Genomic DNA, 23,054 nt, shown 5'->3' with positions numbered 1-23,054 from the left:
GCTCCTCCAGGTAAACAGGGACACAGGAAACTTGTGCTCTCAAAAACTGTGCCCCAATGCAGGAGTTTTTGGTTATGAGTTTTATAGCAATGTTTTAAGGGCAGAGATTTAATAAGAGTGTACCCACTCCAGTACTCTTGCCTGGAAAATCCCATGGACGGAGGAGCCTGGTAGGCTGCAGTCCATGGGGTCGCTAAGAGTCAGACACGACTGAGCGACTTCACTTTTAGTTTTCACTTTCATGCACTGGAGAAGGAAATGGAAACCCACTCCAGTGTTCTTGCCTGGAGAATCCCAGGGACGGGGTAGCCTGGTCTCTGGGGTCGCATAGAGTTGGACTGAAGCGACGTAGCAGCAGCAGGGTGTGTACAGGGCCTGAACTCCTTTAATCTGGCCTCACGTGGTCTCTGGAAAGGAGAATGCTAAATCTTCCATTTTCTTTTAGGGGGCAGGGTTATTTCAGTAAAGAGCTCATAGATATTATGTGTATCTCTTTAGCCAGAAACAGGACCCTGACCCAAGACCAAATTACTGTTTCTTGACTGTGCCTTCCTTCTCTCTGCATCTGCTCCCCTTCCTGATTGGCATTTGCTTGAACCTGCCTTTTGGAACTCAGGGAAGTCATAAAGCCTGGAATCTATTCTCAATAAATAAGAAACAGGAGGCAAGAGAAAGGCTTCCATGCCCAGGAGCCCCGCAAGGTCCCGCTCAATTTCACTACCAGGCCCTGACCATATACTAACTATGGCCCTGAGCTGTCTGAGATGGCCTGAGCTTTCCCTTACTGTAGAGTTCACTCTCTTCCCTAACTAAGGCCCTGATGCTGGCCCTAATGAATGCCTTGACAATGTCAGTAACAAATGGTCTAATGTATCTGTTACTAAGGTCTTCACATTTTCTCTGAGGCCTTGACACTCTCCCTAATTAAGACCTTAACATTGTTGCTAAGTAATGGCCTGACACAGTTCCTCACTGTGGTGATGATGCTCTTACTAACACCTTGAAGAAGTCTCTACCTGAGGAGCTGACACTATCTGTAACTAATTCCCTGACTCTTTCCTTAACTAACATCCTAATTTTGTCTCTAAATAACACCCTGTGCATTCTCCAGATGAGAATACTGGTGTGGGTTGCCAGTTCCTCCTCCAGGGGATCTTCCCAACCCAGGGGTGAAACCCGCATCTCTTTTGTCTCTTGCATTGGCAGGTGGGTTCTTTACCACTAGTGCCACCCTGGTGACGGGTGGACCAATCCCACACTGGTCCTAACTAAGAGACTCTCAAGAGTCTTCTCCAACTGTAGAAGAAAGGAAGAAGAAAAGAAAAGTAGGCCCTGGCAAAGGTGCAAAAGAAATGTATAAATATTGATAAACTGGATGCTATAAGGCATGAGACTCTTGGAACAAGCCCAGAGGGAACAGTTGATAGTCGTGAAAACAGGATATGATCCTGGGGTCGGAAAACTGACCCCGACTATTCTCAACGGGCGTCTCAGAGTCACATGTTTTACGTATCTGGTGGAAAATCTATAGATAAGATTATTAGTCTTAGTTACTTATTTGTTATTGATTACTGTTTCTTAATTACTCAATGGTTAATGATCACTTTGTTCTTTGGCCCTGAAGGGCACATGAGTTATAGCTTAACTCCCCACATATTCTTTCCTTCATGGATGAGAGCATAATAAAGCTGGCTTGGATTCAGTTTCGGCACCTTCACCCTGGAGTGGTATTGGTCCCCTTATCCTCGCTTTTCACTGAATTCTTGTATCTTGTTTCTCATTCTCCCACTGTATCACGCTTTCGGAAACCTTGCCTGTCGAGCCGGTCTTGACATCCAACACCACAGTTGGAGTGTCCCTAATAGCCCTTGATGTCCCTACTTTTGCAATAGTCTGTCTGTTACTAAGGCCCTGAATATGTGCCTATGTTTCTGACCATGTACCAAGACCATAATCCTCTTTCTAAGGCCTTGATGCTGTCTCTACAGAAAGCCCTGACAATGTCTGTAATAATGGGTTGACTTTCCTTCACTAAAATCCTGATGCTATCCATAATCAGTTCAGCTTAGTCACTCAGTCGTGTCTGACTCTTTGTGACCCCATAGACTGCAGCATGCAGGCTCCCTGCCCATCACCAACTCCCAGAGCTTGCTCAAACTCATGTCCATCCAGTCAGTGATGCTATCCAATCATCTCATCCTCTGTCATCCCCTTCTCCTGCCTTCAGTCTTTCCCAGCATCAAGATCCTTTCCAATGAGTCAATTCTTGGTATTAGGTGGTCAAAGTATTGGAGCTTCAGCTTCAGCATCAGTCCTTCCAATGAATATTTAAGACTGATTTCCTAAATATTCTGGTTTGATGTCCTTGCAGTCGAAGGGACTCTCAGAGTCGTCTCCAACACCACAGTTCAAAAGCATCAGTTTTTTGGCAGTCAGCTTTCTTTATGGTCCAACTCTCACATCCATACATGACCATAGCTTTGACTAGATGCACCTTTGTCAGTAAAGTAATATCTCTGCTTTTTAAGATGCTGTCTAGGTCATAACTTTTCTTCCAAGGAACAAGTGTCTTTTAATTTCATGGATGTAGTCACCATCTGCAGTGATTTTGGAGCCCCAGAAAATCTGTAATAGGCTGAGTTGTCTTTCAGCAACCTCCTTATCCTGTCCATGACTAAGGCCCTGTATATTTATTTAAGTAAGTCTCTGATGCTGTCCTTAAATAATGCCCTGACACTGAGTGTAGCTATGGACCTGATGCTAGCTGTATTAAAGTCCTGAAGATGCTGTTCAGTTACAGCCTGAACTTCTTTAACTAACATCTCCAAGTTATTTCTAACAGAAGCCTTGATGCTTTCCTTAACTAAGCCCTGGGGCTTCCCTCATGGCCCAGATGGTAAAGAACCTGCCTGCAATATAGGAGAACCAGGTTTGATCCCTGGGTCAGGAAGATCCCCTGGAGAAGGGAATAGCAATGCACTCCAGTATTCTTGCCTGGAGATTTCCATGGACAGAGGAGCCTAGTAGGCTATAGTCCTTGGGGTCGCAAAGAGTCAGACATAACTGAGCAACTAACATTTTCACGGTAACTAAGCCCCAGATACTTTCTCTAGCTAAGGGCCTGAACTATAACTTATGAACGCCCTAACCCTATCGCTAAGACCTTGACACTGTTCCTGACTTATGCTATGATGCTGTCCCTTATAGCCTAAGCTGTCACAAAATAAACACTCTGATCTTGTCCATAACCAAGGCCCTGAATATGTCCCTGGGGAAGTCTCTGAGGTGTTCTTAACTTATAGCCTGAACTGACCCTTGCTAAGGCCCTCAGGTTACCTCTGAGATCCTGTCTTTAAGTAAGGCCCTGATGCTAGCTCTAACTAACAACCTGGACACTGACCCTTACTAAGTCCTCACCCGTGGGTTGTCCCAGGCTGCTGGGCAGCTTTCTCTTTTTCCACCTCTCTAGCCAGCTGTTTGCCATTGGGCCATCTAAGGTTCAGCAGTACAGCGGGCCCACATGGGATGAGCCTAAGCAGGCTCACCCCCAGGAGGACGGTCCCAGCTACTTCACCCTCCAAGGGACAGCTGTTCAAGGTGGGAATCTCTCAGCCAGTGTCCGATCATGGGTTCTATGTTCCTATTTGTTGTAAAACCCATGGAGTTACCTCAATAGCATTTTTAAATGGATCTCCCTTTTGGCATATTTATAAGATAAATTTGGAGAAGGCAATGGCAGCCCACTCCAGTGTTCTTGCCTGGAGAATCCCAGGGACGGGGGAGCCCGGTGGGATGCTGCTATGGGGTCGCAGAGAGTCAGACACGACTGAAGTGACTTAGCAGTAGCAGCATAAGATAAATTATTGAATTAAAATTCAGGAATGACATTATTAGAATGAGCAGGAAGACACAGGATATCCCCCAGTGATCTATTTGGAGGATTTTAAAATTCTAATGTGAAAACACTCTCATCACCTTGAGTATCAGCAAGGTGCAGGGATCAGCTACGTTCTTCTTAGGGAAATAAAATAGTAGTATTGTTCAGGCTTCATAGACAAAAGAGTACAGCAGGCCTCTGACCTTGCTTCTGACCTACTGGACACTGCCCTGACTACTGCGTGGGTGTCAGCCACACCTGCTGTGGAAGAGAGACACAACAGGAAGCAGATCTTGGAACTTTTTAAGTCTGTGGAGGTCTGGCCAACCACTCCCTGGATTTAGCAACATTCCAAGATTCGCAGAACAAAGCAAATAGCATTGTAAAAAAATAACATAATACCAGAGCTGCAGTTTTGCTCACAGACTGATAATGATATTCATGGTTTGTAGCCTGGGGATTATTAGGGGAGGCCCAGGAGACAGCAGTCCAAAGTCTCAAAGCAGAAGCTCTGCCTGGGACTTTTTCCCAATTGGACCTCCGGATTGCTGTCACACAGAACTTCCCAGTACGCTTTAAGTCTGCTGCTGCTAAGTCACTTTAGTTGTGTCCGACTCTGTGCGACCCCATAGACGGCAGCCCACCAGGCTCCCCCGTCCCTAGGATTCTCCAGGCAAGAACATTGGAGTGGGTTGCCATTTCCTTCTCCAATGCATGAAAGTGAAAAGTGAAAGGGAAGTCGCTCAGTTGTCAGGCTCTTCGCGACCCCATGGACCACAGCCTACCAGGATCCTCTGTCCATGGGGTTTTCCAGGCAAGAGTACTGGAGTGGGGTGCCATCGCTTTCTCCAGAATGCTTTAAGTCTGGATGCCGGCAAATCCCATTTGGTGATGTATGTACTGTTGCACTCCTTTGCTGTTTCTGTTTCTTTTTTTCTTTTAATGTTAGTATATTGAAAGTAGATTAGAGAGTTCACTAATAAATATTTGTATTGTTTATTTGAATATAATGAGTGACTTATTTTTTGTTAACGGATCCTTTGAACCTGAGACAAAAGTGAAAACATTTGGCAAAACAATTCTTTATCCCTCCATTTTTTCCAGAATCTTTCCTTTTGGAGAAATTGCTGAGCTCTGCAGGAACTGTAAATGGTGACTATCACGTAATTCTAAGACTGAAAAGCAAGAGGAAAAGAGGTGGGAGATGAGAATTGATGGGGAGAAGCCTGAGAGTCTGAGTTAATCTGCAGTGAAGGTAAGGACTACCAGGAGCTGGCCCCCCTGACTTTGTCACCTGCGAAGAGCCAAACTGTCGTGGTCACTTTCAGAGAAATAAAGAAGGTAGGAGAGCACCCCTGGGAGCCAGATTGGAAAAAGTAACTGCTATGAAATAAGAAGTATTTTCAAGAAAGTTAAGGATGACCTCTTTGTTCTCAAAAGACTTGCAAAGACTCCGTGTTCTTCTGGAGGCATGCTGAAGCCTCCAGTCTTTGAAGGCAGTGACGAGAAGGAGCCTGGGCTCAAACCAATCCAGCACTCACTCCTTGAGGGTGCTAAGGATGACCAGTGTCTCCTCAAGAGTGCTGTGGGGGCAGAAGGCCCCTTATCACCTGGGATGGGAGGGGTGCCACAAGCACCCCCACTTGACCAGCAGAGGACTAGTGGGCTACAGACCTTTATCAAAGACAAGATTTGTAAACATCTTGTGCCATTTTGGATGGTGGATTATCTTTTACCTACTCATTTTGTGCACAGCAGCTTTCATTCTAAAGAGGCCCAATTCATCTATTTTGTTGCTTGTGCTTTTGGTAGCAAATCTAAGAAACCATGGCCAAATTCAAGGTCATGAAGTTTTACTTCCATGTTTTTTTCCTATGAGTTTTAAAATTTTGGTTCCTATGTTTAGGCCATTGAGCCATTTTGAGTTGATTTTGTATAGAAGGAGAGGCAAGGGTCCAACTTTATTCTTTTGCTTGTGGGAGTTCATTGACCCAGGACTTGTATTAATTATTTGGGAGAAAATATCTGCAAATGATGTCACCAAAAATGGTTCAATTTCCAAAATATACAAGCAGCTCATACACCCACCCACCTCCCCGCCAAAAAAAAAAAGGTGGGCAGAAGGTTTAAATAGACATTTCTCCAAAGAAAACATGCAAATGGTCAATAGACATATGAAAAGATACTCCAAATTGCTAATTATTAGAGCAAAGCAAATCAAAACTACAATGAGGTATCACCTCCTACTAGTCAGAATGGCCATCAGTAAAATGTCTACAAATAACAAATTCTGCAGAGGGTGTGGAGAAAAGGAAATCCTTCTACACTTTGGTGGGAATTAGTGCCACCACTGTGGAAAACAGTTTGGAGTTTCCTCAAAAAAACTAACAAGAGAGTTGCCATATGAACCAGCAATCCCACTCCTGGGAGTATATCCAGACAAAACTGTAATTCAAAAAGATACATGCACCACTGTGTCCATAGCAGCACTATTCACAACAGCAAAGATAATGAAGGGAAGCCACTTTTCCAGCAACTGATGAATGGAGAAAGACGATGTGATAAGACAGCCAGCACACTTTGTTATAGAGGTCAGGACTCACTCAGACCAAGGTCATGCAAAGTTGGTGATACTCGTTTTCCTTGTTTGGTATCAAGAGGCACTGTGGGCAGAGTATATTATTAGCTACCATGTCCTGGGTCCTGCAGTGACCTGGACTGCAGTAGAAACAGTGAGATTTCCATTACAATATCACATTACTTCAAAAAATATATTAAAAAATAAATTCAGTAAAGTTGCAAAAGTGGATTCAATATACACAAATCAATTTTGTTTCTATATACTAATGAATCATCAGAAAGAAAAATTAAGACAATAATACCATTTATAATTCCATCAAAAAAACAAACTATCTAGGATAAATTTGCACTGCTAAAGAAAGAAACTGAAGATGCAATGGAAAAATATTCCATGCTCATGCATCAGAACAAATTATTATTAAAATGTTTAGTCTACCCAAAGCCATTAACAAAAGGTTCCAGGAAAACTAGATACCATGTTCCAAAGAACGAAACTGGTCACCATCTACACTGCACATAAAGTTAACTAAAAATGCACAATATTCCATAAACTCTCATTCTCCTGAGTCCCCTGAAGATGGAACCCACACCCTCAGCAGTCAGCTGCACACAGGAATCTTCTCCCCACTTGTTCGTTTTTTCTCCTTGTGGTATCTCTTCACTGGTGGGTCCTGAGAAATCCCAGCTCCTGTCAGTGTGGACACTACCCTTTTGTCCAAAAACCTAAGCCCTGATGGGTTCCGAGGAGACAAAGCTGCTGTCTGCTCATCACAGAGCAAAGTCTACGGTCAGGATGCACCTGTGTCCCAAGGGGCAGAGATGTGGCTTCTGTGCACCCAGTGAGATGCCAGAGAAGTGCGGGGAGGGCTGCACTTAACCAGAGGCCTCATCCCAATTGTCAGAGCAATGCAGGGAGCCCTGCATCTTAACCAGAGGCCTCATCCCAAATGCAGTTCTGCGGCACATACTGAGTTTGAAGCCAGACTGAAATGGAGCCAAGTATCTCACCATATCTTCTCAAAAAATTATTAAGAAACAATTAATTGAAAACCAAATGGAATGAAATGAATGTAGATACAAACTTTATGGCGGAAACCAAAATTCACTTAAAATTGCCCATGCTGCTGCTGCTGCTGCTAAGTCGCTTCAGTCGTGTCTGACTCTGTGCAACCCCATAGATGGCAGCTGACCAGGTTCCCCCGTCCCTGGGATTCTCCAGGCAAGAACACTGGAGTGGGTTGCCATTTCCTTCTCCAATGCATGAAAGTGAAAAGTGAAAGTGAAGTCATTCAGTCGTGTTGGACTCTTCACGACCCCATGGACTGCAGCCTACCAGGCTCCTCCATCCATGGGATTTTCCAGGCAAGAGTCCTGGAGTGGGGTGCCATCGCCTTCTCTGAAAACTGCCCATAGACGTTTAAATTATCAAACTAAAAATTTGACACAAAAATCTACATGACTTTGGCTTCAGTGATGAGTTTTAAAACATAATACCAGGCTTCCCTGGTGGTCCCTGGTGGTTGAGGGTCTGTCTGCACATGCAGGGGACACTGGTCCAATCCCTGGTCCCAGAGGATCCCACCTGCCTTGGGGCAGCTAAACCTGTGTGCCACAGCTACTGAGCCCATGAGCCTAGAAGCATGTACTCCATGGTGAGAGGCCACTGCATGAAGAATCCGGCACATCGTAACTAGAGAGTACCCCCCAACACCACAACTAGACAAAGCCAGCACACAACAATAAAGATACAGTGCAGCCAAAAATAAAAATAATCAAAAATAACAATTTTTAATGAAAAAATCTATCAACAAAGAAAAAAATAATGTGGATTTTATAAAATTAAAAACTTCTACACTATGGAAGATGTTAGAAAACCAAGAGACAAACCACATACTGGAAGAAGCTATTTCCAAAACACATATCTAATAAAGGATCTGTACTCAAATTATACCAAATGACCCTATTACAATTTGGTAAAGGTTGAAACACACACCTGACTAAAGAAGATAAACAGATAGTAAATAAGCATATAAGAATATACTCAAGATGCTGGTGGAATGCATGTACAATCAACTTCAAAGACAGTTTGGCAGTTTTTGCTAAAGCTAAACAGTCTCACCTTTAGGATCTAAGAAGCGTACCTCTCGTATTTAGACAACTGCTTTGAAAAACTCTGTTCAGTATAAAGCTAGCATCAAGTAATGCACGGCAGTTCTATTCATAAAGGCTGAAAACTTAAACATATCAGAATGTTCTTCGGTAGATGAATTTATAAGCAAATTATGGCACAAACTTGTCAAGGGGAGCATTATACAGCAAGCCAAAATATGCCCATTTGACAAAAGGATTATTTGGGGCTGATTAATTTAAGAAACAGCAGACTCAGGAGAATCTTTGAAAACCAAGAAGAAAATGCCTTTTTATGAAGTAAATTTGTTTTTATTAATGATATCTCCATTTTATAAGATGTGTCCCTCTCTGAGTCAGGAATTGGATGATGACTAAATATCAGGAAAAGTTTGTCAATGGAATGGACTGGGATGTAAATCTGTGTAACCGCCATTCTCTTGTTTACAGTGCTTTGCCTAATAACCTCTCTTAATTGGTTTTTTCCATTCCCTAACATCCTTCTTTCATTCTTAGCTGAAGATAGAATTTAAAAATTGTTAAGTCTTGGGCCATTTCAGAGAGTGATTGAGTTTTCCCAGGTATCTTTCAAGTGTACAGGAGGTATGCATGACATATATTAAACTTCCAATTGTTTTTTCTCCAGTTCAGCTCCTTTTCATTATAAGGGGGAATCTCCATGAAGAACATATAAGAGTAGAGGAAAAACTATTTTTCCTTTTATATAATGAAATGCAATACTATTCAGAGATATAAAGGAATGAACCATCAACCCTTACCAAAAAAAAAAAAAAAAAGACTCTAATCCTTATATTGCTAAGCGAAAGAATCTAATTTGAAGTGCTACACACTGTATGGTCATATTTATAAGACATTATAGAAAGGGCAAAACGGACAGAATAAACAGTTTATGGAAGATATCATTGAAATATTCCATATGATAATCTTAGTGATGACTACCTGCCACTATGCATTTAATCAAACACATTAGACTTTTTTATATATACAACCCAACAAATAAATTTTTATCTGTTCAAATTTAGTTATTTAGGGTATTGGAGTGTCTAAGACTGGAATGCAATATTTAACAAAGAATCTAACTGATCGAGAAATGTATGAAAAATCTCAAGACTTCCCTGGTTGTCCAGTGGCTAAGACTCCATGTTGGTAATGCAGGGTATGTGGGTTCAATTCCTAGTTGGAAAACTAAAAGCTCACATGCCATACAGTGAGGCTAAGAGATTAAGAGGAAGAAAAAGAAAAACATTCACACTTGGTGGTGGGACAAATGGGCTGAACTGAGTTAACTGTGCAAATGAATGGAACCTGCAGGTCAAAAGCAAAATGTACCATATATACATAAGAGTGGACTCTGAGTTCTTTCCCATGAAGGGTAGTAGGGTAGTAGCTAATAGTTCTGAAACTACTATGTCAGTCATCAAATGGAACAAGCACTGAATTTGATAAATGACAAGTAGTGGAAGCCAGTTTTCTTATCACTGGTGTGGGCAGTTGCATACAGACAAAGAGAGAAGATTACAATATACATGTCATAACAGATCAGGTTGGATACATCAGTGTAAACTGTCTTTAGCCTCATATACATATACACATAGTTCCACGTGGAAATACATATAATTATATGTGTGTGCACAGGCTGGGATGCATATACATACTTCCTTGCATTGTTTGCTGAGAGTATTAAGCTCCTGCATGCAAGTTTTAAATACTATTCTCTAATAAAAAGGAACAAGAGATCTTTGAATAAAGGACGGATACTAGGACTGAGAAAATAAATATGTGAATCAGGATAATGTTAAAATGAAAGAAAGAATTACCCCCAAAACCCCACAAAAGATAAATTATGTAAAATGAAAACAGGACCAAGTGGAAAAAGCTCTCAATAGTCAAAGCAAGAGTGAACTAAACAGTACATAACATAGTACTGGATTATAGCCAAAAGTTTAATTTTCATGTGTCCAAACTGGTTAAAATAAATTACATAATTTTTATGAATGGTGTTAAATAGACGTCTCTATGCAGAAAAATTCTAAACAATTGATAGAGACAATTAGTTGTCCACCAAGTATTTGATGCTAACTCCCCTCTCCTCAAATATGGGTCCTTCCTAAATAAGACACACAGGATGAACATGGGAAAAACTAACAAAGAAAAACAACAAACGTTGGCAACAGTGTAGAGAAATTGGAACTCAAACTTTACTTACTGAGATGTACAATGGTGCAAACTATGTATGCAAAAATTTGGCATTTTCTTAAAAATATAAAAGTGTAATTATCATATGTTTCAACAATTTCTACACTCATAGATATATGCTCAAAGAATTTAAAACAAGTGTTCAAATATAAACTTGTACATCAATATTCATAGTAGCACTGTTCTCAATAGCTCAAGGTAAAAACAATTAAAATGTCCACGAATGGATGAATAGATAAGCAAAATAGGGTAGAGCCATAAGATACATTATTCTGCCATATAAAGGAATAAAGTAAAATAGAGCCACAGCTGTGGAGAACAGTAGGGAGGCTCCTCCAAAATCTAAACACAGAGTTAATGTAGAATCCCTCAGTTCTGTTCCAGGGTATACAACCGAAATATTTAAAAGCAAAGACTGGGACAGATAGTTGTACCCCATATTCATACCAGCATTATTCACAGTAACCAAAAGGTGGAATCAACACAAGTGTCCTTCAGCAGATGAATGGATAAACATTATGTAGTATGTACACAATGGGATACAGTTCAATCTTTATCAGTTCAGTTCAGTTGCTCACTTTTGTCCAACTCTTTGTGACCCCATGGACTGTAGCACGCCAGGTTCCCTGTCCATCATCAACTCCTGGAGCTTGCTCAAACTCATGTCCATCCAGTTGGTGATGCCATCCAACTATCTCATCCTCTGCCATCCCATCCTTCTCCTGCTTTCAGTCTTTCCCAGCATCAGGGTCTTTTCAAATGAGTCAGTTCTTTGCATCAAGTGGCCAAGGTATTGGAGCTTCAGCTTCAGTATCAGTCCTTCCAATGAATATTCAGGACTGATTTCCTTTAGGATTGACTGGTTTGATCTCCTTTCAGTCCAAGGGACTCTCAAGAATCTTCTCCAACACCACAGTTCAAAAGCACCAGTTCTTCGGTGCTCAGCTTTCTTTATTGTCCAACTCTCACATCCATACATGGCTACTGGAAAAAGCAAAGTTTTGACTATATGGACCTTTGTTGGCAAATAATGTCTCTACTTTTTAATATGCTGTCCAGTTTGGCCATAGCTTTTCTTCCAAGGAACATGTGTCTTGGGTCAGTGGTAAAGAATCCACTTGCCAAGGCAGGAGACACTGGAGACATGGGCTCAATCTCTGGGTCTGGAAGGTCCCCTGGAGAAGGAAATGGCAACCCACTCCAGTATTCTGGTCTGGGAAATCCCATGGACAGAGGAGCCTGGCGGGCTACAGTCCTTGGGTTCGTGAAGAGTCAGACATGCCTGAACATGCACACATGTCCTTCTTTCCACCAGAAATAGAATGATTAAATCTCAAGTAACTCATCACTGTAGAAGCCCTGACTTAAATCTGCAAACAATCATATCTTTGTGTACCCTGCTTTTCATAATATCCTGCCACAACTGGCGTCCCCTCTTTCACAAGGTCTTCTTTTGTTTTTATCGGAAGATTTATATTTAAGGTGATGGCTTTGGCTATTTTGGGGAGTAACTCAGTTTTTCTGGGTAGTTCCCTTGTACAGAGAAGGTATACATGCCATTAACGTCTTTTTTTCTCTTAGTAATCTTTTAATACAAGGGGGTTCTCAACCAAGAATCTAGAAAGACAGAGTAAAAATTGTTTTTCCTCCTGTACACATAAAATGAAATACTACTCAGCAATAGAAAGCAGTGAACCATCAACCAATGGAAACACGTAGATAAGTCTTCAGTGTATACTGTTAAGTGAAAGAATCCAGTATGAAGAGGCTGCCCACAGTATGACCCCATTTATAACTTTCCAGGAAAGGCAAAGCTACATAGATGGTAAGCCAATCCAATAGCTCAGATGGAATTTCATCACCTCCACTAACTTTGTTCAGGGTAAAGCTTTCTAAAGCCGACTTGACTTCACACTCCAGGATGTCTGATTTTAGTGGTTATAAGGGTCATTAGGACCTTTCTTGTATAGTTCTCATTGTATTCTTGCCACCTTTTAATTTGTTCTCCTTCTGCTAGGTATTTACCATTTCTGTCCTTTATGACCCCTATCCTTGCATGAAATATTCCTTATTTCCAGTTTTCTTGCATATATCTCTAGTCTTTCCATTCTTTTGTTTTCCTCTATTTCTTTGCATTGTTTATTTAAGAAGGCCTTCTTATCTCCCCTTGCTATTTTCTGGAACTCTGCATTCAGTTATGCATATCTTTTTCTTTCGCCATTGCTTCCCGCTTCTCTTCTTTCCTCAATTATTTGTAAACCCTTCTCAGAGAACCACTCTGACTTCTTGCATTTTTCTTTGGGATGGTTTTGATCACTGGCTCCTGCACATGCTATAAATGTCCACCGATAGTACTTCAGGCACTCTGTCTACCAGATCTAATCCTTTGAATCTATTCATCACCTCCACTGTATAATCATAAAGGATTTGATTTAGGTCATACCTGAATCAGTTCAGTCCAGTCGCTCAGTCGTGTCCGACTCTTTGCGACCACATGAATCGCAGCACGCCAGGCCTCCCTGTCCATCACCATCTCCCGGAGTTCACTCAGACTCACGTCCATCGAGTCTGTGATGCCATCCAGCCATCTCACCCTCGGTTGTCCCCTTCTCCTCCTGCCCCCAATCCCTCCCAGCATCAGAGTCTTTTCCAATGAGTCAACTCTTCGCATGAGGTGGCCAGAGTACTGGAGTTTCAGCTTTAGCATCATTCCTTCCAAAGAAATCCCAGGGTTGATCTCCTTCAGAATGGACTGGTTGGATCTCCTTGCAGTCCAAGGGACCCTCAAGAGTCTTCTCCAACACCACAGTTCAAAAGCAGCAATTCTTCGGCACTCAGCCTTCTTCACAGTCCAACTCTCACATCCATACATGACCAAAGGAAAAACCATAGCCTTGGCTAGACGGATCTTAGTCGGCAAAGTAATGTCTCTGCTTTTGAATATGCTATCTAGGTTGGTCATAACTTTTCTTCCAAGGAGTAAGCATCTTTTAATTTCATGGCTGCAGTCACCATTTGCAGTGATTCTGGAGCCCCCCAAAATAAAGTCTGACACTGTTTCCACTGTTTCCCCATCTATTTCCCATGAAGTGATGGGACCACATGCCATGATCTTAGTTTTCTGAATGTTGAGCTTTAGGCCAACTTTTTTCACTCTCCTCTTTCACTTTCATCAAGAGGCTTTTTGGTTCCTCTTCACTTTCTGCCATAAGTGTGGTGTCATCTACATATCTGAGGTTATTGATATTTCTCCTGGCAATCTTGATTCCAGCTTGTGTTTCTTCCAGTCCAGCATTTCTCATGATGTACTCTGCATATAAGTTAAATAAGCAGGGTGACAATATACAGCTTGACGTACTCCTTTTCCTATTTGGAACCAGTCTGTTGTTCCAAATACCTGAATGGCCTAGTGCTTTTCCCTGTTTTCTTCAATTTAAGCCTGAATTTTGCAGTAAGGTGCTGGTGATCTGAGCCACAGTCAGTTCCAGGTCTTATTTTTAGCCCTTTAGCCCACAAATAAAACTAACACAATAGTTCTTATCATTATGAAATGAAACTTGGACTCAGTAAATATCACCCAATAAAATACATGTTGAATGATTCACTTTTAATGCATCATATGAATTATGCTACTAAAAAGCAGACGTTAAACACATCTCCTAAAATATTTCTTAAAACATCCTTTAGGAAGAGTTTAGTTCACTCAAGTCAACATTATACAACTACATGTAATACGTATGTTTCAAAATAACCAAATAACATGAAATTTTAACATAAAAAAATTTCATAGTAGTCTCCAGTTAAATGTTACATAGCATTCTTTATTTCTGGAAGCCAATGTAGCCAGGAAGCAGGATAATTGATAGTATCTTTGCTTTGCATAGAATGGAGGCATGTGGGTTTAAATATTTTTTAATAGAGCATTATTGAAAGCAGAGTCAAAATTAAATCAGGACAGTGAGTTTCTTTGCACAAGTTTATTCTTAGGAATGATTTTGAGAAATATCAATTTGTCCTATTTTGTAAAATTCTTTTTCTCCCTGTATCTTAGCCCATGATTCAGCATTTTAAAAACTACAGTATTTCCCCACATTTTCCATGAGAATGTAGGTGCACAAACAGCTCTGATCTGAGGTTATGGAGAAGGCTGTGGAAGTGCAAGGACACATCTGAGAGTATAAAAATCAATGACATTAATAATGGCAGATTATCAAAACTGTAGAATAGTGGACAATCTACAGCTGGGAAACCTGATACCTGAGTTGTAACTCTAGATTTCTTATGGTCCTTTGTGTGAGAACAGGCAAGTGCAAGGCTTTGGAAATCCATTTCTTTAAGTTAGAAACAAGAATTTGGACCAGGTTTACTAAATTATTAAAATCTCTTTCAGATGCATAGTTGTATCACACTATGGTACCAAACTTTGGACACGTAACTAACAGCTACTGCTTTGGCAACAGTGAAAAACATCAGTTTCAATACTATTTAAAACAGTAAATGAACTACTCACATTTTCAAAATGTGTTGCAATACAAACCACTGGAATACTGTTATCCCCGAACAAGTCTTACTTTCTCCTCATAATTTTGTTTATTTTTGGCTGTGCTGGGTCTTCATTGCCTCACGGACCTTTCTCTGTCAATAGTTGCAGCGAGTGGGGCTGCTCTCTTTAGCTGTGGTGCCTGGGCTTCTCACTGCAGTGCCCTCTCCTGTTGCAGAGCACGGGTTTAGGTTGCACAGATGTCCACAGCTGCAGTATATGCAGTATATGGGCTCAGCAGTTGCAGCTCCAGGCCCCTGGAACACAGGCTCGTGAGTTGTTGGGCACAAGTTTTGTTATTCCGAGGCACATGGGACCTTCCTGGAATGGGGATCAAACCGTCTGCTCCTCTGGCAGGCTGATTCTCTACCACTGAGCCACCAGTGAAGCCCTAGTTCTTATTTTCTTCCATTAAGAAAATTTTAACCTCTTCCTGATCTAAAATGCCATATCATTTTTTTTTTATTTATGTAACACTAATTTCCTTGGTTATTATGAACTTTCATTCTGAATAAAATGGTGGCACTAGTGGTAAAGAACCTGCCTGCCAGTGAAAGAGACATAGGAGACTTGGATTCAACTCCCTGGGTCAGGAAGATCCCCTGGAGAAGGAAATGGCAACCCACTCCAGTATTCTTGCCTGGACAATACCACGGACAGAGGAGTCTGGCAGGCTCCTGGGGTTGCAAAGAGTTGGACACTATTGAGCATACACATATTTTAAGAAAAACTTAATAAATGTTAATGATATAGATATCTGATCATTTTAAAATAAATACAGGGAAATCATATGCCTTAAATAGATAAACATCTTCAGGAGAATATTACCAGGCTTGATTCATCTCTTTGGACCTCAAAAAGTAAATTCACTCAGCTCTCAGAACTCAGCTTTATTTCTGCTACAGGAGAAGAGGTTATTTCATTCTGTTAGACCATTCAATCAGTACAGCTTTCTGTAAACAGGAAATAATATTTTATTTAGCATAGTAAGATGGAAATTCTATTTGAAGGAAATGACTTGTTGGGTCTTTGAAAACACCTCAATTTCCCTTTTCATTTACCTCACAAGAATGCTATGGAATTACTATTTAGATTTCTTTTTAGAAGGTCCCCAATGCAGGTCACCTTTATATTTTCTTTTGAGTGCTACAACTAGACTGTCCAGGGAAGCAGAGGTTTATTCTTGTACATCAGTCATGTGCAATGTTAACTTACCATTATCAGTCCCATCCATGTTAATCTTGTCACAAACATGAGATGGGGAAACACATGGCTCAGCATAAGAAGTAAATGAAAACAATCAACAATTACTCATTAAGCCTTTCCTTATGCTTTGTTAATTAACTATGATGTGATAACAGTTAATCACTAAGCATGATAAATAGAAGAAAATGGTCAGGATGCTGAAGAAAATATTTGATGTGAAATCTATCACACACATAGTGAAGATCTCAGCAATAAAGGTAGATGTACTATTTTTCTATTTTTCTTTACCTCCATGGAATTTGCAAATATCTTTTAAGCTCTAAATAGCTAATTCAATACAATAAATACTTAATCTATTCTGATTTATGATTTTTTTAAATCTGTAGCACTGATGTGATCTTACAGAGATATCTATGACATTTTCCCTACTTTGCACATCCACTGCAGCAAGCAGGCTAATCCTCAGAGTGTGAAACCTCCTGATTAACTGTCTCAGACTCTAAGTTTCATAACCCACTGGGTATTCTGATATTCAATTAATAGACATGGGCATTTGAACTAACTCCTTAAATATTGTGAATTCCTTTTTTCATTTTTGTTTCATTTCTCTCTTAGTACTTTTATCTGCAAAATGAAGATAATAACACATACTCTGAATAGCTGTTGTAAAGACAAAAAAATAATACTTGTAAAGATCTAGTAGAGAGTATACAACAGATGCTTAATAAACAGTAACTTTACTCTCATCTACTACTGCATTGCTTCACTAGTTAGAGCAGCATTTAAACTCAGAGCACACACTTGGTCTGTGATAAACTAGATGACAAGTATGAGTCCGATTAATGAGGACATGCAGAGATCAAATAAATACATTCTTTAGATATTTTCTACAAACTATCTTTTCATAATTTCTTCTAAAGTTAAGTTATATGACTCTGGATTAGCTAAGAGGACAAAAATTGTCTATCATTTTTATGGCTTTAGTCTAGAAATTATAATGACCCTGGACTCTTGTGAAATTTCCATAACTAATGTATACCACTACCATGAAATGGACATCTTTTGATATCAATGAAGTGATAAAGTGAGATAAAATTTAGTAAGATATATTTTAGAGGTCTACTCATTATAAAGTGCCTATGATTGTCATTTTAGCAGGAACAGATAAAGTACACTCATTAAAACATAAGGCAACATTCTTAAATAAAATTCCTCAATGCTTTGAATGATTCTACTGAACTACTGCCTCAGCTGATCAGAATTCTAAATTGTACAGTATAAATGCAACTACTTTGAGCTAAAGGTTAGTTTTATAAGAAACAGTATATGTACACTACATGGTAATCATTCATTTTAAAACCTGAATCTAGCTGTGCAGTCAATCATTCAGAAATTTAATTATTTCTATGATTAAGGTACTAGATGACTTTCTTTTGATATTGGGGAATAAACACACTTAAATAACACGCACAGGTTAGTGTAAGTCATCATGGATCATCAGACTGCAAGAATTATCAGGACATGATAAAGGGTTATATATTTCAATGGTTAAAAGCAATCTGATTATTAGCTCTTCATTTTTGGCAATTTACCAGATGGCACAGTAGTAATCTGCCTGCCAGTGCAGGAGACACAAGAGATGTGGGTTTGATTCCTGGGTCAGGAAGATCCCCTAGAGAAGGAAATGACAACCCACTCCAGTACTCTTGCCTGGAAAATCCCATAGACAGAGGAACCTGGCGGGATACAGCCCATGGGGTTGCAAAAGTTCAGTCAGATGCGACGGAGCGCGCAAAGCACACACACATCTAGAGATAAAAATACCTTCACTGCTTTCACTGATTAAACTCCAAAGAATCTTTTTCATTGTCAGCAGAAATGATCAACATTAATTAAAACAGACTCTTCTAACAATAAATAACTGAATGAATAGTTTTAAAGTTAGTTTGGCTAAAATTGTTGAACTGATAAATAACTAAATAAGGCAAGAATCAGTTCAGTTCAGTCACTCAGTCAGAGTCTCTGACTCTTTGCCACCCCATGGACTGCAGCACGCCAGGCCTGTTTGTCCATCACCAACTCCTGGAGTTTACTCAAACTCATGTTCATTGAGTAGGTGATGCCATCCAACCATCTCATCCTCTGTGGTCCCCTTATCCTCCTGCCTTCCATCTTTCCAAGCATCTAGGTCTTTTCAAATGAGTCAGTTTTTTGCATCAGGTGGCCAAAGTATTGGAGTTTCAGCTTCAGCATCAGTCATTCCAATGAATATTCAGGACTGATTTCCCTTAGGATGGACTGGTTGGATCTCCTTGCTGTCCAAGAGACCCTCAAGAGTCTTCTCCAGTACCACTGTTCAAAAGCAATTCATTGATGCTCAGCTTTGTTTATAGTCTGACTCTCACATCCATACATGACTACTGGAAAAACTATAACTTAGACTAGACAGACCTTTGTTGACAAAGTAATGTCTCTACTTTTTCATATGCTATGTTGGTCATAGCTTTTCTTCCAAGGAGCAAGTGTCTTTTAATTTCATGGCTGCAGTCACCATCTGCAGTGATTTTGGAGCCCCCCAAAATAAAGTCTGTCACTGTTTCCATCGTTTCCCCATCTGTTTGCCATGAAGTGATGGGGCCAGATGCCATGATCTTAGTTTTCAGAATTATCAAAACACTTTTGAGAATACAATTCTACTTGGAGGGCTCCATGGAGGAAGTGTCTCATTTTCAAGAAAGGGATGGCATTTCTTTTGTTTTCGTTCAAGTCTTTCCTTCCTTTCTTTTTTTTCCTAAAGAGAAAACAAAAAACTATAAATTTATATACAAATATGACCATTATTTTAAAATCAAGTTGCTTGCTGAAGAACAAAATAATCACTATAAGGTATTTAAATGTCATTTGTTAGCTTTGTTAAGTCATATCTGATTCTTTTCAACCCCATGAACTGCAGCATGCCAGGTTTCCCTGTCCTTCAGTATCTTCTGGAGTTTGCTCAAACTCACGTCCATTGAGTTGGTAATGCTATCTAACCATCTCATCCTCTGCTGCCCTCTTCTTTCCTTGCCCTCAATCTTTCCCAGCATCAGGGTCTTTTCCAATGAACTGGCTCTTTGAATCAGGTAGTCAAAGTACTGGAGCTTCAGCTTCAACATTAATTCTTCTAATAAATATTCAGGGATGATTTCCTTTAGGATTTGATCTTCTTGCTGTTCAAAGGACTCTGAAGAGTCTTCTCCAGCATCACAATTTGAAAGCATCAATTGCTCAGTGCTCAGTCTTTTTTATGGTCCAACTCTCACATCCATACATGACTACTGGAAAAATCATAGCTTTGACTATGTGGACCTTGGTTGGCAAAGTGATGTCTCTGTTTTTTAATATGCTGTCTAGGTTTGCCATGGATTTTCTTCCAAGGAGCAAGCATCTTTTAATTTCATGATTGTAGTTACTATTCAGTGACTTTGAAGCCCATGAAAACAAAATCTGGCACTGGTTCCACTTTCTCCCCATCTATTTGCCATGAAGTGATGGGACAACATGCCATGATTTTAGTTTTTTGAATGTTGAGTTTTAAGCCAGCCTTTTCACTCTCCTCTTTCACCCTCATCAAGAGACCCTTTAGTTCCTCTTTGCTTTCTGCCATTAGAGTGGTATCATCTGCATATCTAACGTTGTTGATGTTTCTCCCAGTAATCTTGATTCCAGCTTGTGAGTCATCCAGCCTGGCATTTCGCATGATATCCTCTGCATAGAAATACAATAAGTGGGTGACAATATATAACCTTGATGTACTCCATTCCCAATTTTGAGTCCGTTGTTCCATATCTGGTTCTAACTGTTGCTTCTTGATCTACACACAGATTTCTCAGCAGACAGGTAAGGTGGTCTGGTATTCCCATCCCTTGAAGAATTTTCCACAGTTTGTAGTGATCCACACAGTCAAAGGATTTAGCAGAGTCAATGAAACAGAAGTAGATGTTTTTCTCAGTTCAGTTCAGTTTAGTTGCTCATTCATGTCCGACTTTTTGCAACCCCATGCCAGGCTTCCCTCTCCATCACCAACTTCTGGACCTTGCTCAAATTCATGTCCATCCAGTCAGTGATACCATCCAACCATCTCATCCTCTGTCGTCCCCTTCTCCTCCTGCCTTCCATCTTTCTCAGAGTGAAGGTCGTTTCCAATGAGTCAGTCCTTCACATCAGGTGGCCAAAGTACTGGAGCTTCAGCTTAAGCATCTGTCTTTCCAATGAATATTCAGGACTGATTTCCTTTATGATTGACTGATTTGATTTCCTTGCAGTCCAAGGGACTCTCAAGAGTTTTCTCCAACACAGTTCAAAAGCATTAATTTTTTTTTGGCACTCGGCTTTCTTTATAGTCCAACTCACATCCATACATGACTACTGGAAAAACCATACTTTTTTTTTTTAAATTTATTTTCTATTTTACTTTACAATTCTGTATTGGTTTTGCCATACATTGACATGAGTCCACCAGGGGTGTACATGTGTTTGACGAGACAGACCTTTATCAGCAAAATAATGTCTCTGCTTTTTAATATGCTGTCTATATTGGTCATAGCTTTTCTTCCAAGGAACAAGCATTTTTTAATTTCATGGCTGCAGTCACCATCTACAGTGATTTTGGAGACCAAGAAAATAAAGTTTCTCACTGTTTCCATTGTTTCCCCATGTATTTGCCATGAAGTGATGGGACCAGATGCCATGATCTTAATTTTTTGAATGTTGAGTTTTAAGCCAACTTTTGCACTCTCCTCTTTCACTTTCATCAGTACACTTTTTTCTTCATTTTCTGCCATAAGGGTGGTATAATCTGTATATCACGTATTTCTGGAAATCCCTTAATTGGTTAGAAAGCAATAGCAGCCAGGGAATGTTGCTGATTTATAAGTATACTATCAACAGGCATTAGCACACCACTCAATTTTTTAAAATATTAAAAGTGATATTTTTAAAGAATTATGTAAAATATGAAGAAAAAGACTTGTAATTCCATAATTCAAAGAGAATAATTGTCAGAAGTTAGTGATGACTTCTGGAGAACAGGGTCTCAGAAATAAATTACTAGATGCAAAGGTTGAGTATGTGATGGCAGCAGAAGATACTTTAGTGTTTACAGATATTTGAATATTGAGGCTCATATTTCTTTGCTTATTATTGAGCTTGAGCATCTTTTCATTTGTTTAGTCTTCTTGTGAATTTTTTGCGCAATTATTTGCTCACCTAATTGCATGGGTATCAGTGTTTAAAATTTTTAGCAATTTGCATATTTTCATGTAATTCATATTATCCTTGTAGCATTTTATCCACATTATTTTTAGTCCTTAATTAAAAAAAATATTTCAATCATAGACAACTAAACTGTTTTAAGAGTAATAGTTAAAACCTGTACACTCACTACCTGCGTTTTGAAATAAAACACGATCAATACTTGTGCAGCCCTTGCATCCATTCTCTCACTGCACTTGTTTTTTCTCTACCCTCCAGACCTAACCATTACTCTGAATGTCATGCTTATAGTTGCAGCACATCTCTTAATACCTTTGTCATGCATGCATTCATCCCAAATAAGTTTCTGGCAGATTTTTAAAATTTATGCAAAAAGGTGTTATTTTGGACTCTCAAGAGTCTTCTCCAGCAACACAATTTGAAAGCATCAATTTTAAATCAATGCTAAATGGCACCATGCTATATATTCTCTGGCAACTGTCTTCTTTATCATTATATCTCTAAGATACATCTATATAGAGTCATAGTTCTAATTCAGTGAGGCACAGAATCCTAGTATATCGACATATTACAATTTACAACACACCTATTTTGGTCTTGAAGACATGATGTTCTAATGTTTTCTTCCCACACAAAGACAATGCTGCTGTAAATGTCTGATTCCTTGTGCTTATAAGTCAAGAATCTCCATATACATGCCTAGGAATGAAACTGCCAGTTTGTAGGGTATGAATATGTACGACTTTGCTGGATGACAACAATATATTTTCCAAAGTTGTAGTAAATTATCGTCCAACAACCTATCAATCAGTTCAGTCAATTCAGTTGCTCATTCGTGTCCAACTCTTTGCAACCCCATGAACCGCAGCACGCCGGGCTTCTCTGTCCATCAGCAATACCAGGAGCCCACCCAAACTGATGTCCATTGAGTTGGTGATGCCATCTAACCATCTCATCATCAGGCACCCCCTTGTCCTCCTGCCTTCAATCTTTCCCAACATCAGGGTCTTTTCAAAAGAGTCAGCTCTGTGCATCAGGGGGCCAAAACAGTGGAGTTTTAGCTTCAACATCAGTCCTTTCAATGAACACCCAGGACTGATTTCTTTTAGGATGGACTGGTTGGATCTCCTTGCAGTCCAAGGGACTCGCAAGAGTCTTCTCCAACACCACAGTACAAAAGCACCAAATTTTCAGTGTTCAGATTTCTTTATAGTCTAACTCTCACAACCATACATGACTACTGGAAAAACCATA

At 40.0% G+C, this 23,054-nt stretch overlaps 1 protein-coding gene across 5 annotated transcripts in view; it reads right to left on the bottom strand.

The window, feature by feature from the left end:
- Positions 1–12,075: 12,075 nt before the first annotated feature.
- Positions 12,076–23,054, bottom strand: part of MAP9 (microtubule associated protein 9) — a 54,120-nt gene continuing 43,141 nt past the window's right edge. For 4 of the 5 annotated variants that reach the window (XM_040251330.1, XM_040251332.1, XM_040251334.1 and 1 more), the window contains exon 14: positions 19,019–19,338. In XM_040251330.1, the coding sequence (XP_040107264.1) occupies positions 19,216–19,338 (123 nt within the window). In that variant the 3' untranslated portion in view covers positions 19,019–19,215. Of the gene's footprint in view, positions 12,419–19,018; positions 19,339–23,054 lie in introns of those variants that run through there. The other variant, XM_040251336.1, reaches the window with a different exon arrangement.

This window comes from Oryx dammah, unplaced genomic scaffold (assembly GCF_014754425.2).
Source record: "Oryx dammah isolate SB20612 unplaced genomic scaffold, SCBI_Odam_1.1 HiC_scaffold_12, whole genome shotgun sequence".
NCBI lineage: Eukaryota > Metazoa > Chordata > Mammalia > Artiodactyla > Bovidae > Oryx > Oryx dammah.
Note: the sequence above shows the minus strand (reverse complement) of the source record. Positions and strands in the feature narration are given on the sequence as shown.